This window comes from Strongylocentrotus purpuratus, unplaced genomic scaffold, assembly GCF_000002235.5.
Source record: "Strongylocentrotus purpuratus isolate Spur 01 unplaced genomic scaffold, Spur_5.0 spur5_scaffold_4, whole genome shotgun sequence".
Lineage (NCBI taxonomy): Eukaryota > Metazoa > Echinodermata > Echinoidea > Camarodonta > Strongylocentrotidae > Strongylocentrotus > Strongylocentrotus purpuratus.
In genome coordinates, this window is record NW_022145610.1 from 29,968,193 (window position 1) to 29,983,390 (window position 15,198).

General features: G+C 37.0%; 1 protein-coding gene across 8 annotated transcripts in view; it reads right to left on the reverse strand.

Moving 5' to 3' along the window:
• Window positions 1-15,198, reverse strand: part of LOC584718 (FK506-binding protein 15) — a 66,807-nt gene that overhangs the window by 20,203 nt on the left and 31,406 nt on the right. For 6 of the 8 annotated variants that reach the window (XM_030997893.1, XM_030997894.1, XM_030997895.1 and 3 more), the window contains 6 exons: window positions 12,848-13,019; window positions 11,227-11,283; window positions 7,510-7,646; window positions 4,835-5,119; window positions 3,026-3,219; window positions 1,090-1,131 (listed from right to left, as the gene is read on the reverse strand). In XM_030997893.1, coding sequence (XP_030853753.1) covers window positions 1,090-1,131; window positions 3,026-3,219; window positions 4,835-5,119; window positions 7,510-7,646; window positions 11,227-11,283; window positions 12,848-13,019 — 887 coding nt within the window. The remainder of the gene's footprint in view (window positions 1-1,089; window positions 1,132-3,025; window positions 3,220-4,834; window positions 5,120-7,509; window positions 7,647-11,226; window positions 11,284-12,847; window positions 13,020-15,198) is intronic. The other 2 variants (XM_030997891.1, XM_030997892.1) reach the window with 2 other exon arrangements.

Sequence of the window (15,198 nt, forward strand, 5' to 3'; positions counted from 1 at the left end):
TAGCACTGACTATACTAGCTCTCAACAAGTGATATGCGTATATGTGATATTTAAGTCCTTATGCATTTATTCATTTATTCATTTTTTTTCACAACATAACATATCAAGGTTTCTATTGAATTTGTGCCTTTCTCCATGCTTCAAAAGGATATCCTACTGGAATAAAATAAAATAAAATAAAAGTGCTAAATGCAAGACCGAAAATTAAAGAAATGCTGGATCAGTCAAGGTATCTTCATATTGAAATTGCTATTAAAGTCATTACAGCAAAAATTACAATGAGACATTAATTCTTATTGTAATTATAACTCTATATCCTTCACTGCCTGAGCAATATTTCTAATGGTTCATTTCATGAACTGAATCTGTTTGGGATAATGAGAGAGAGAAAGAGAGAGAGTGAGAGAAAGAGAAAGAGAAAGAGAAAGAGAAAGAGAAAGAGAGAGAGAAAGAGAAAGAGAAAGAGAAAGAGAAAGAGAGAGAGAGAGAGAGAGAGAGAGAGAGAAAAAAACACTAACATGCACACATGCTGCATACAAAAATCATCCCCAAATCAAAGAGGTAACCATAATTCAACACTCACATGGCAGTGAAGAACATGGAAGCAAGCGACACTTTAATTTTTTAGATCATAAATGTATTTCCATGGGCAATTTATAGGATATGAAGTTTGAATTTCATTTCTTATGAAAGATATTAAATATTTATTTCAGCACTTTAAGATCAGAATGAGGCAGTGGTATTTAAATCAACTGGAATAAATAATATTGATGTCCATAAATACCAACTTTACAGAAAAGATACATGTAAGATGTAATCATATTATTTTACAATTAGAATTAAGATTCTCTAAGATATAACAAACTGTACATTACATTAAAGAAACACATGCTCATACCGTTATATTGAGATAAATCGATTTTCTAAAAACTGTCAATATGAACACAAGGTTCAAAATAATAGAATAAAAATAGTAGTTTTCAAACTCTTCAAAAATCAAAATAGAATCTGAGAATAGTGCATTCACGCTAGGGGGTCATTCTTGGCAGGCAAAATGCAACCATGTTCATACATGTACATGCTACCCACTTCTTAGGCAGGCCATCGTGATTCACTCCTTTGGAATTATGCCTGTAGTGCAGATGTGAACAAGGTTGGCATTATGGGTTTGTACATGTACAGTGTTAATGGGCTGTGTTTCCATTGTCACAAGTGAGACAGTATGAACACAACTAAAATAGAGCAGTGTACATGTACATACATGTATATGAAATTTTCCACTGCACTCCACATACATGCACACTTTCCATTAGGGCTAGCCTTGTTCCCACTTGATGAGGTAAACCAAAAACAGTTGCTACATGCACTTTTTAAATATGAACTTTGCTTAATTATTTTACTAATTGCTTTGTCCATATATATGTACAAAAGGGCAATATTGCACATCTCTTTTTATTTCACTTTAGGAATAGTTTGCTTTACAATTACAGTCTGAACAAGCCAATATTATTGAGAATCATGCAGTAAGTTCACACAAGTATGTCAATACAGACTGAATGTACATTAATGTATGTATGTATTCATGTACATGTAGAGTGTGAACGGGATATAAATGAGTGGTTAACTATTAAGAACACACCGAGTGGTCACAAGGGTAGCAGCGTTCTTCTTGATGCATTCACACTCAGATTGACATATGTTTTACTGTTGGACTTCCACATTGGCTTTATGACTAGACTGACATGCATGACATACATGTACATCGATAAAAACACTATTCACACATTTCATATAGATCTACATGTAATGCTGATGAATAAAGAGGGATAAAGTTGGAGTCAGTTGAATGATCTATTTAATTATACTTCACATCAATTGACTATTTCCTTTCCTTTCAGAACATAACAAGACATGATAACAAATAATCGGGTATGTCTCTAATCAGATTAGACCTGGCACATGATACAAGTCTATTTTGAATAAATAGTTTTTGTATGCATATCAAAATGAAAAATGGGATATTGAGGCTTTGTTGCAATTTGGCTGATATTGCCTGTAGTCTTTCCCTATTTCTGGTGTAGGAAAGAGGGGGAGGAACAGATTCAAGAGAGACAGACGAAGGGAGCAAAAGTTAAAAGACAGGGAGACAGATACGGAATCTAAATACTGAGGGACAGGGATGAGAATATAGCTTACAGAGAGGGAAAAGAGATAGAGGCAGAAAAGAGGAATAAAAATATATAAAAAGAGAGAAAAAGACAAAGAGCAACGAATGTATACATATTGTATGAAGAAGATGGATAGAGAATAATAAAAAGAAAGGATGAGATTGAAGTAGAAATGCAGAGAGAGAGAGAGAAAGAAAAGGACTCTACAAGAACATGAGGAAGAGATTGGTGACAGAAAGAAGAACAAAGGAAAGGAAGGAAAGAACAGAGGGAGATGAAGGATGATATTAGGGACTTTTAGATTTGCACGAAGACAACATGGATTGCTACGATCGACGTCCTTTTAATGCACTGCCTTGAATGGACGTCACACGTATCAGTCCATGCAAAACTAAAAGTCCCTACTATCAACAAGACAGACACCAGGGGGGTGTTTCACAAAGATCCTAAGTTGAACTTATCTCTAAGTTGGACTTAACAATTATGGAAAGCTGTTAACAACTCTGAAAATATTTTGTAAAAGTTATTTTAAACGGCATAAAATGTTGATTCAAATTTTTCATATTTTTTAACATCAAGGTGATTTTATGTTCTTGATGTTGAATTTATGAACAAAATTTTAAATACCTAAATTTTTACTTCTGAATATATTTTATTTTAAGGCTACAAATCTCCATGATATTTAAGTCCAACTTAGAGTTAAGCTCGACTTACAGTGTAGAACCTTTGTGAAACAACTCCCAGGCCAACAACAGACCAAAGGAAACAATCATATTACCGCCAAATGACCCAGAATTGTTCAGCTTGGGGTCGTTTTGGCCTAGGTACAAATCTTTAACTTTATGTTTTATACTCACAGCTGGTTCTTCTGTAGCAACTCTGAAATCTTGTTATTCTGTTTCTCGATCCTCGTATTCTTGTCGTAAACCTCATCCTTGAGCCTCTCGTTCTCCTGCACGATGCGTGAGATGTTCGACATCAGGACTGTCGCTTCCATTGCCTGGTTGCTAGGCAACGCCGGCTGGGATGGGGTCGGCTGGATGTCGTTGACCTGTTGGCGAATAGCATTACGGATGTTGTTAAATCTATTCTTACTCTCTCGGCCATTGCCATAGATACATGTGTCTTCCACTCGCATTATGAAGTTCTGGGTGTCTTCTAACCTCTCAGGGCAATAAGTTTGTTCCTGATGCTAGAAACAAGCTATATGTTCGTTCAAGTCAAATGATCTTCCTTTGTTTCAATAGAACTGGAACTCATAGAAGTGTTTGTCCAAAGATAGCACACATACATGTATGAAGTTATGTCTCTAGAGTTATTTCTTCTAAGGCTTGAGGCTAATCAAAATCTAGAAGCTACATACAGTATGTATAGACACTGTGCATGTGATCAACTTGGCATTATTGCAACATTTCCATGCACCACCCAACCCCCTACAAGATTTTCTATTTATCGTTTTCAAACATTAAATATCATAAAAAGGGGAATAAAAAGCTTTTCTTGAAATTACACAGAAGGAACATCTGCTATTAATGTAAATCACACTTAATTAGAAAATCCTTTGTCTTTATCATCAGTTCAAAGTCATGATGTTATTTTTGGAAAGCCCTGGAACTAGTCCAACAATTGTTTTGATTATCTTTCCTTTCATGAACATTCATTCGATGGCCAAATTTATGGTTCTGATTTCTGAAGATAGTTTACAGGGAAAGTCTTGCTCCTCTTTGTTTAATTCACTGGATGACCAATCGTCTATTCATAGGGTAAAAACTTTGTTTATAAATAAACATATTTGAGGTACCACGCCATTGTTCATGGTCAATAAGCCCGGAAAAAGACACAACACTAACGCAACATTATGAAGTACACATAAATACCATATGTAGCACTTCTATAATTATGAAAAAACAAACATTTACATTCCTTTTACAAATGTATAATACACATGAATAGTGATGATTTTGCCAAAAGTAATTAGCTTAGAAGTGCTGTAGCATAGCTTTTAAATTTTTTAACAATACCTAGAAAATTCTAGTCTAAAGTCTGTGGATTGTAGGAAGAGCTGTATGAAGACTTCTCATCATAAATATAAAGTTGTAGATTCCTTAAAACTCGCAAGATACTCAACCTGCTGTATTCATGTCTTCCTTTTCTTCTTTTGATTCTTAGTTTTGATCTTGACAACCTTTTGACTAAACTTTTTTTTTTCACGTTCAATTTTGTTTATATTTTAAAGGTATAAAATTTTGGATTTTGTCTATCTTCAAGAGAGAAGCATTAACACACTGCATTTTTATATCTTTGTGCATAGCCATTGACGGAACATGTAAGAACCAACTTGTCATTTCATCTGCAGAGATCTAGAGGAGCATTAAAGCGTATCTGCATTAGTTTGGCCAGGAGGGATTAGAACTCCCTTCATGGTCACTGACGGGTGGTTATCTCATCAAATCAGCTTAACATAAGAAAAGGGGGACCATTGGGGACCAATGATTACCAATTAGGCATTGTTTGCTATATAGAGGGCGCAAGTACAGTAGCTATAAGTAGTGCACCGGGGCTTTAAAGTTTGCATTACAAGTCTAGAATTAACATCCCTCTAGGTCTGAGCCAGCAGATGACTTCTCTGGGAACCATCATCTTGTACCCCTTCCCAGTATCCTTACCTTTTTACAGAGGTCGTCGATGCGATCCGACACCTTCCCGACCGCCGACCGGATGTCGGAGTGGTGCTGCCGGGCCTCGGACAGGACGATGGGTACCATCTGCATGTCTGTCATCTGCTGCTGGGTGACGAGCGCTTGCTGGTTGGCCAGGTTGGGGTAGGGCGCCATCTGGTGCTGCTGCATGGGGTTCTGTCCTTGGTTCTGCGAGGGGATGTGTTGTGGGGGTTGGTAATACGTGTGTTGCTGCTGTGATTGTTGCTGCTGTTGCTGATGCAAGGGATAGTTCTACATAGCGGTGGTGGTGGTGGTGGTAGTGGTGGTGGGCAGAAGACATGTGGCATGAGGGAGAGAGGGGGGATAGAGGGGGAAGATAGGGGGCATTCCAAGCGATATCAAGTAGGAGGGGGAGGGGGGGGGGGAACAGGGACAATCGGTGTTGACAGCATGCAGGGCGATGCAATACAAGTCGGTGGCACATGCATGAAACAGAACAGAACGATAGAGATGAGTTAACAATCAAATCAAATATTTGTTTCTCCGGAAGAGATGAATCTACTGCATTGAGGAGATGCTTGATCTATGTTGGTGCAATCTTTCATCTCAATGATACCATCATGCACAAGGCTAGATGCCCATAATACCATCAACTTTTTAACAATTTCATGATTTAGAAGTTGGATACCATGGAAGAAATACAAGGTAACCAAATTGTTGGAAATGGCTTCATTTTTGTTTCCATGATTTCAACTTGTCTCACAAACTCTAATTACAGCACAAGTCATCAAACTTAGTGACACCGCAAATATTAAAAACTACCCCCATACAGTACATGTATTTCCCCTAAGCATTTAATATTCATTCACCAATCGTGTTAATATCATATAATGTTCTGCATTTGTTCTTTTTAAAGATAAAAAAGGGAAGATATCTATTTCAATCATCATTTTCCAAGTACATGTAGTATAAAGGGCTAGTAATCACAGAAGGAAGTAAAATCTTTGAATAAAACCATGATCAGAATAATCAACGTCATATTTGAGCTCATCAGGAACATCATATACGTAAGAAAAAGGGGGGACACAGATATAAAAAAAAAAAAAAAAAAAGAAAGAAAAAAGGGGGGGGGGGGTCGTCAAACCATTCTTTGAAGAAGAAAAAAATGCAACTGTTGCCAATTTGAAGAACAAAATGTGATCAATGTAGCCCCTTAAAATTTGTGTCCTGAAAGGGAAAGAACTCTGACGAGAACTGGGGCAGTTGATTGATGACTCAATCTGCAGTACCAACAGGCACCATGCTTCATTAAAACCAGATTGATTTTAAGTCTAATTTAAGCCTGTTAGTCATCAAGATTTTTTTAACTGGGGTAATAGCCAAGTCCTACGTAGATATAATATTAAGTTTATAATCATTATAACTACATCATGTCAGTCAGTTTAATACACATGTAGCTACAATAAAGTATCCTATGCTTGTTCAGTGTATATGTATTCCAGTTATCTTGTTATACATATATCACTATCATTTAAAAGTAAATGCATTTACCCTGAATCTGACAAACTTGTAATTCACCAATTTGCGCTTCAAATTTATAATGAATTTGTAATGCCAAGTGAAAAAATATAAACATATATTATTTCCTAATTGATATTTGCTCCCCCCCCCCCTCCCCATTCGTTTCTTATCAGCAATCAGCCATCTCTATTTGTAATCGAAAACAAATCATCTACATGTACTTACAGCCAGAAAGGCATTTTTAAACTCTTGTCATTTGACATTAAGTCAACACCCTTTAAGCTCTCAGACGTGAAACATTTTTCTCGGTTGTCAAATCTGTATTAATGTACATGTACATGTAGGTGTACAGCATGTGTAATTTGCAATATCATTTTTGTTTTATATCACTACTGAAACTCTACCAATGTAAATTGAAGTTTCATTTGCTAGGCATCGTGGTCAGTTGTATCAGAGCAGAAACTTTGGGAAAATCAAGTATTACAGGTCCCCTTATTTTTACTGCTACAGTATGTTGAGAGAAAAAATTCCCCCAAAACAGACAAAATGCCAGGGAACTGATATAATTTTGCCTTAATTATTCTGTAACATCCATTTACTTCAGTATAGCTCAGACTTTTTTATAGACAACTTGGCACAATCACAACCAAATTACTGTTCAATTGGACAGAACTGATGATTTGCAAATGCAGACAGAAATCCACAACAGTACCGTATATAACTTTCCCATGTAAGTATCACTAACATAAATATCCACAATCTACCCAGATGCTCAATTAAAGCTCACTGTACACTGAACAAAGTAACTTAATAAAACTTACCCTTTGTTATTCTGGGTAGAATAAAGCTTCAGGGACCCGTTTCACAAAGCTTTTTTTCAATGACAAATGACAAAAATCAGTGACAAGTCTGCTGATAACCAATCAGAAGCAATGATTTCAGTAGCTTATAACAAAAACTGTCATTTGTCACTGATGACAAGTTTTGTGAAACTTCCCCTGGTCTTCAGGGATCAATCACCAAACACTATTTGCTCCTTTCTTTAATTACTATTCTATTTTGGGTTTTTAATGTTTCCCGTTAACTTGTCACCTTAATATGGCACTGTGTTTAATACTCATGCACGATTCTTTAGGTAGGCATGGTTTTGTGGTACTAACCGGTAGTGGTTGCTGACCATGTTGCATGCCCATCCCGCCGGCCTGGGCTTGGTGTCCTAGGTGGCCTTGGCCTGGTGGCATAGGCTGAGATTGGTTGTGCTGGGCTGACTGTGGGTTATAAATGGCTACCTGGTGAACTAAAGGACACAAGGCAAAGAAAAATAAAAACTATTAAAACTGTTCATTTTATTTCTCCATCTATTCATTTGTCTAATGAACATCTGATATGAAAAGTTGTTCCAATAACATGGGTATACAATAGAGAGTTCAGACATAATTTATGAAAATTCATCTAACAATTCAGAATAAAGATAAAAACATTGATAAAGTCAGTGATATGGACTAATTCTAGTTATTGGTATTCTAAGGGAATTTGTATGATTATCTTGAACGTTCATAAATCTACAGACAATGCATGTATATATTGATTGAATACACAATGAAATGTACTAAAGATTGGAATATAAAACAATCAAAACATTGGAATAAATTCATCTGCATTGTCTCAAAACTGATATCACATTATTGTACAAAAACATACCTCGCTTCTTAGAAGTCTTAGTAGCCATTTTACCACTTTATCAATATCAAAGCACAAGAAACAAACTACCCTACTAGCTGCTCACATGATTTGTAACATGTGGTTCTACATCTATAGGTAATAACACTTGCTGAGAGAGAAATATAGAGAGAGAGAGAGAGAGAGAGAGAGAAAGAGAGAGAAATAGAGAGGGAGAGAGAGAGAGAGAGAGAGAGTGAGAGCTTTGGATGTACATATGATTATCTCATGACTAATATACCTACATGTATTTAATGGCTGAAGAGTGGAATGATCGCAAATTTATTTGCACTTGAACTCAAATACAGTATCTGGACTATGGACTTTGGAGTATGAATATAAGAGAGTATGGTGGATGGCAAGGTAGTTTCCTAATAACAATATCGTTTTTATTCTTCCTGTCTGTTGTTTTTAAACTTTCGACTTATAAGTAAACTGTGCAGTAAAGATGAGATTGGAAAGAACAATATGAAAAAGATCTTGCTAGGGCTTTCTCATATGACAAAAACATCATCTTTATACCGCTTCATAATAGAAAATTGTTTGTTAACAGCAAGAAAGAAATCAACATCAAAATATAGTTAATTTATGTAGAGAAAGATCTGAGGATGGCCTTTCACCTAAAAAATCATTAAAGAGTTGTCTGATAAAGAAAGACATGCAAAATTGTGTGCCAAACTGAAGGGGGGAAAAAGTTCATTAAGTTTACATAAAAATGAGATGATGTGAAGGAATTCCTAAATCATTTGTTTCTTCTTCTCCTTCTTCTTTGAAATTTTTTAAAAATTATTTGGTTCTCATAACACGAGGTGACATCATCTCCACACCTCATGCAGTCCCAATACAAGACTGATCCCCTCAAGACATACGTATGAGATACGATGCGTGCCTAAGAGGGGATCAAGGGACTACTAGTTTCAAGGGAGTTCACGTTCAAGGGCAAGAGATGGCTGAAGGCTATGAAGGATACAACTCAAGATGAGCAATAATTTGACAGGTTAACACCCATCTTTTCCTATTTTTTTCTTTCTTTATTTCTTTATTTGGTTTGTTATTCTCTCAATTCTTATTAGATCTCAATTCAAAGCTGATTTAAAGATTTTTACTGATTGTAAAAACTTGGTTGATTGATTCTCCCCCCCCCCCTTGTTTTTTTGGCACACAAAAACATTATTTCAAAATAATCATGCAATTGTATAAGGTAGAAAATAATTAAATCAATAAAAGTGACTGTGGATGATAATCAATAGGGAAATGTGGTGATTTGAGATTTGCTCAAGCAACACTTATCCCAATCTTTACAATCGAGTTTAAGGTTTATTAAACATGTAGCTAGGGGAAAGGTTAAAATGTTATACTACCCATAGTTGAAGCTGGGAACTTGGTTAATTCATAATAGAATAACTTTCCTTTAAGCATATATATCTTACAAAAGACGGAACAAACACTGGAAAGGAATCTAGAATTGCCTTATAAACACTGAAAGAAAAATTGGGGAGGATCATCTGATAAACCTTTTTTGAGCTAATACGTGTAGATGAAACTGTGTGTGTCCACCTGCAATCTGGACCCTGTTTCATAAAACTAATATCAATAACAACTAGTGAATTTCTATGACAAATTTGCCCTCGGCCAATAGGATTGCCAGAATTTCAGTAGCTTATAACAGTTATTGCAACTTGTTCTTGATATCAAGTTTAAAGAAACAGGGCCCTAAATGAATAATTGATATCATTCTTGACCTAAAGGGATAGGTGATAATAACCTTTCCAAAATGACAAGGCTTCTACTGTGTCCTTCAAATAAAAATAAAAAAAGTACATGTATAACTAAATCGGTTTGAGATTGTCAAAAAGTTGGTTCCTGGGTTAAGTTGTTTTGGGGGGCTTTGGGGTCACACAATATAAACATATTGCAGGAGCATAAGTTAAAGTGACTCGTCTTTAGTATTTTCAATGAAGAGATTACAGCTTTAAATCCCTGAACAATACATGTCCTTACAAAAGGCATTTCATCTGGAGTTTTGTCTCTTGACCCAGGTTATAATATGGGTACCTGAGAGGATTTATTCCCTGAAATACTCCATGTTGTGTAAATTGCTACTGGAGCTAAAGTCAACTAGGGTTACCACACAGGAAGCATATAGAGACATTTTAAAGAGTGTGATATGAAAGCATTAGCTACATAAGCAAATAATGCCAATATCAGTTAATAGAATTATTATTTTACACTTATGTTGATTTTAGATTGTTGGTGCCTACAAGAATGGCATTGCAAGGGTTAAAAAGAACGTACATGTAAAAGAATGACTTTTCTTTTTTTGTTGCCATGACCTCACACCCAATGCCCGGGACTAGCAGTATGACTCAATAGAAGACCTCCATGACGATGACTGACGCAGAGGTGTAAGAATCAGCCAACTACATGTACAGCTCACGTAGGCATAAATATTAATAGAAAAGTCCTGAGCAGCTAAACCGACAAGCAAGGGGCCTTCACAGATATGAATGCAATGGGTATAGAGTTGTAGATGTAGATGTATGAAAGTTCTTTGGCACGTGATGGTGAAATGAAAAAAAAATTGTGGTTGACAGTTTATATTTGAAAGTTTTCCCATTGGTTTGATCATCTAAAGAATATACAGTGTACTTGTACATGAAGTGCTTCTCTTATTTTAAGCACACTGTAAAACCAGTGACTTCTGTGTGTAATAAACTTTTAAATTTAAATCCAAATTTCTTTAGTTGTCCACGGCCCTTGTTTCATGAAAGTTCTTATCAATGACAGTTACAATAACTGTTTATAAGCTACTGGAATCATCGTATTTGATTGGCTGAGAGCACATTTTTCATAAAGTTTTAGCATTTGTTATTTGTGGATCAGAATTTTAAAGAAACAGGGCCAATATTCATGATGGCTTCATGCTATAAAGAAATGATAGAATCATAACACTAGAATGAATAAATTTGCTCAAGTATCTAGCCACTAGAAAGTTTCAGATCATGGTGTTACAGATTTACATTTAAAGATTAGAATTACAGGATTATAAAATAAGTACAAATCATATGCACAGAAATGTAAAGCAGGTATTTGCAATGAGCGGGTGTTTGCAATAAAAAAAAGTTATGAAGCAGTGATCACCATGACTATGTTCGTACCTGTTTTTCCGGTAGTAGGGTCAGGGAATTCTTCAAAGTTGGGATATTCCTCCATTTCTGAAAATGGACCATTTGTAACCATACATATTACAGATCGGTCATTGTTTTTACAAATATTTTCTCTCAAGATTAACAACATTCAGAAGTTCCTTTGTACAGTAAGATATGTTTTTGTGTGCAACCTAACCAATTGACTGCTATAGACTTTAATACAAAAGCCACCCGATTCCCATACACAATAGGGATTATAATACTGATATTCAAAATAATCAGAATATATGAAGGATATACATGTACATGTCTGACATGTATATGGTATATGAGGTTTTATGCTGGTATTCCTTTTGCTTTCCTCATTCAGGGAAAGACATTTTTCATGTCCTTGAATAAATAATCTAGTCCTATTCAAACTGGCAACAACTAAAACTCTTCAATGAGAAAATTTAAATCTATACACCACTATTCTTAAACGACATCATGTATTGAAAATAATTTAGTTTGTATCAGGAAAAATATAATGATTTCATACATGTACGTGTGACCACATTTTGCGGATTTAAATTTTTCAGATGGTTAATGTTGTAGCTGAGCCTGAAATGTCATAAAATGAGTTCCCCCTTTAATCCCCTTCTGGAAATTTATGCAACAATGCCAAAGTCTTAAAAATTAATGTTTAATTAGACAACGTCAATCATTGATGTTCTGGACAGCTGATAATGTTGGAAGCTGAATTGTCAAAATTTGGCATTTCAGTATTCTTTTTTCAAGTATAGTTGAAATTTCAAGAAATACACACTAATGAGCAATCACCATTCTTTATTGTATAAATTGCAACTGGTGGCAGATTAATGTATGCCATTGGGCAACAATATAAAGATACATAATCATCAGTGTCATCTTTATCATCATCATTACTCACTGTCATCATCATTGGCATCACCATTGGCATCACCATTACCCCCCCCCCTTTTTCCCCTCTCTCTCTCTCTCTCTCTCTCTCTCTCTCTCCTCTCCATCTCCCTCCCCCCTCTCTCTCTCTCTCTCTTTTTCCTCCCCCCCCCCTTCCTCCTCCTCCTCCTCCTCCTCCTCCCTCCTCCCTCCTCCCTCCTCCCTTTCTCCTCCCTTTCTCCTCCCTTTCTCCTCCCCTTTCTCCTCCCCTTTCTCCTCCCCCTCCTCCTCCCCCTCCTCCTCCCCCTCCTCCTCCCCTCCTCATCCTCCTCCTCCCTCCTCCCTCCTCCCTCCTCCCTTTCTCCTCCCTTTCTCCTCCCTTTCTCCTCCCCTTTCTCCTCCCCTTTCTCCTCCCCCTCCTCCTCCCCCTCCTCCTCCCCCTCCTCCTCCCCCTCCTCCTCCCCCTCCTCCTCCCCCTCCTCCTCCCCCTCCTATCACTGTAATGGTTATAATAGTTGTAATGGTATCATAGTTGCAACTACCACCACTAACGTCATCACTGTCACCATCAGACAGCTCAAAATCATCTTCATAATTGACCTCATGAACATCACCATCAGCCCCACCATCATTAGCATCATCACCACTAACATAATCATTACTGGTATGAGGTAAAACCTCTTAAGAGGAGTAAAAAACAAGGGATAAACAAAGAGGGGTGTATCAACTGTACCTCCAGGGTCGCCAGGCCTTGGTAGTTGGTTGTGCATACCATGGCCCATATCAGACTGGAAGTTATTGGTGTGGTTGTTGTGCATCTTCTTGGGCACCTTCATGGCCTTCTTGGCCATCATGTTTGGGTGACCCGAGGGTGACATGCCCCCTGTGTCTGATGCGCTTGCCTCCTGTTTAAAATGAGAGAGATGGTGGAAAAGATATCATGAAGAATGCAGCATGGAAAGTTCTTTTTCCCCAAGTAGACTGTTTTCAACACATCAAGTCGCATGATTGGCCCAACAAAGCTCTCAGTGAGAGTCTGCTGTTTCAGTACATTTTGTAAGATGTTTGGTGATTCTATTGTTCACACTTTGCAACTTATGTTTTTTTTATTTTTATATATATATATATATATATATATATATATATGTATAAATATCAAATGAAAATTTCTGGTATAAATTCTTCAATGTTCTAGAAAGATCAACATTTCTCTCAAGCATTTCTAGAATATAAGGTGAAATGATATAAAATGTGCAATTGCTATCATCATTAACAAAGTCCCATGGCTCCTGGCTTGATGACATCATGCATATGGGCATTTGCCTGTACCTTTGAATGCATACAATAATCTCTGCATATTTTTCAAGCATCATTTTCTATAGCATCCCTTCATAAAAATGAACAAACATAATTTACACCACATCATTATACTTGCATAGATTATTAACAAAGCAGAACTGCTGTACCAAAAAACAAAAGACATGATGAGTGAAATGAAGCATAGAACTAGTAGCAAATGTTAATACGTTTACAACTGCTAGTCTCTGAGACGCTGCCCGTAACTTGACAGGTCCCTGCAGAGGCTTCTGTACAGAGTTCTCAAAGATGAGGTCCCCGAGGCTCTTGACCGACTTCAACGGCCTCTCAGGGTACCCGACCCCGAGGATACTGTCCATACGGTTGGCCATGGCGTCCACACTCTTGACCGTGTTCCAGCGCCTCACCGTTCCCGTGTGGATGCACGTCTCGCGCCTCTTGCTGCGCTCTTCTTCGATCTCCGCGACATGGATGAAGCGGCTCTTGCTGTTGCCCATCTTGATGCACCTACTGCCTCACAATGGCATTCTCTGCTCCACTCTTCCAATATTCCTACACGTGCTTATTCATAAGGGTGTATACTGAAAGTAGTAGTCGGTGCAGATTGTGCATATGAATTTTATATATATATACAATACAATAGGTCAGCCAACATGTTTATGAATGGATTGATTGTCCTATAACGCTTCGAGTAGAGATCAGCAGTGACAGCTGAATTACGCAATCAATTAAAATCAAATTTTTGAATCCTTGATTCAAGGCTGATATCAATCACTGAATGATCAATGTCAATAAAGGTTCCTCTGACAACTGTAACATAACGCTTTCTGCAGCCGAAGCTCGCAATACATGCAAAGTTCAACACCAATACAGAGTACTTTCTCCTACACGTAGTCCTTCTTTCTATAGGGGTTATCGGGTTAGGCAAAATCCTCCAATCCTTTTTTTTTTGTATGTTTGAAGAATCATCAAGTCCAGGTCGCAGCTTTCATACTTGGAGAGAGGTACGAAAATAAAAGTGATCTTTCCTGTTCGGTGATGATTTTAATGCAACTTCTCATTTCTCTAAAACGTAACTATTCCAATCATATCCCATTCCTAATATAAATAATCCTTATTACATATATATATCCAGGTGTCCGTGCAAATGAACATATTCCGCTCCAATCTCTGCTGGACAGGTAGGAATCTCCCTATGATGTATCCATTCTAATGCCTAATTATAGAGTCCTGGGGGCCCTGCGATATGCTTTCATCTAACATAATTCTGCTCTCCTTCACATGTTCATCCAGATAATCTCATGAGAGTCAATCCTCAGAAAGGTTTTCATGGCTGCATACATGTATATTCATCTCTAGAGCTATCATTTTTGCAGAAAGCATTCATCCGTTATGCTCTCTTCTAAGTATTTTCATCCGGTTTTTCTCCCAAGAGTTAATCTTCAGAAAGATTCTCATGGCTGCGTATATTCATCTCTAATTCTCTACAGCTATCATTTTTTGCAGATTATATTCATCTTTCACTTTCAATTGCAAGTGTTCCTCCCGACACGTCTATCTAAATTTTTCTCACCAGAGTCAATCCTCAGAGAGATTTATATTGCTATGCATTCATTCATCTCCAAATATAATTTCTGCAAAACACAAATGTTCGATTCCACTTCAAGAATGTAATCTTGCAATAATCGATCCTCAAGCAGGTCTACCATCATTGTTCACCTCTTAAAGTATCCTGCATGCTTTTGAAAGCATTCTCTTGAATTTATC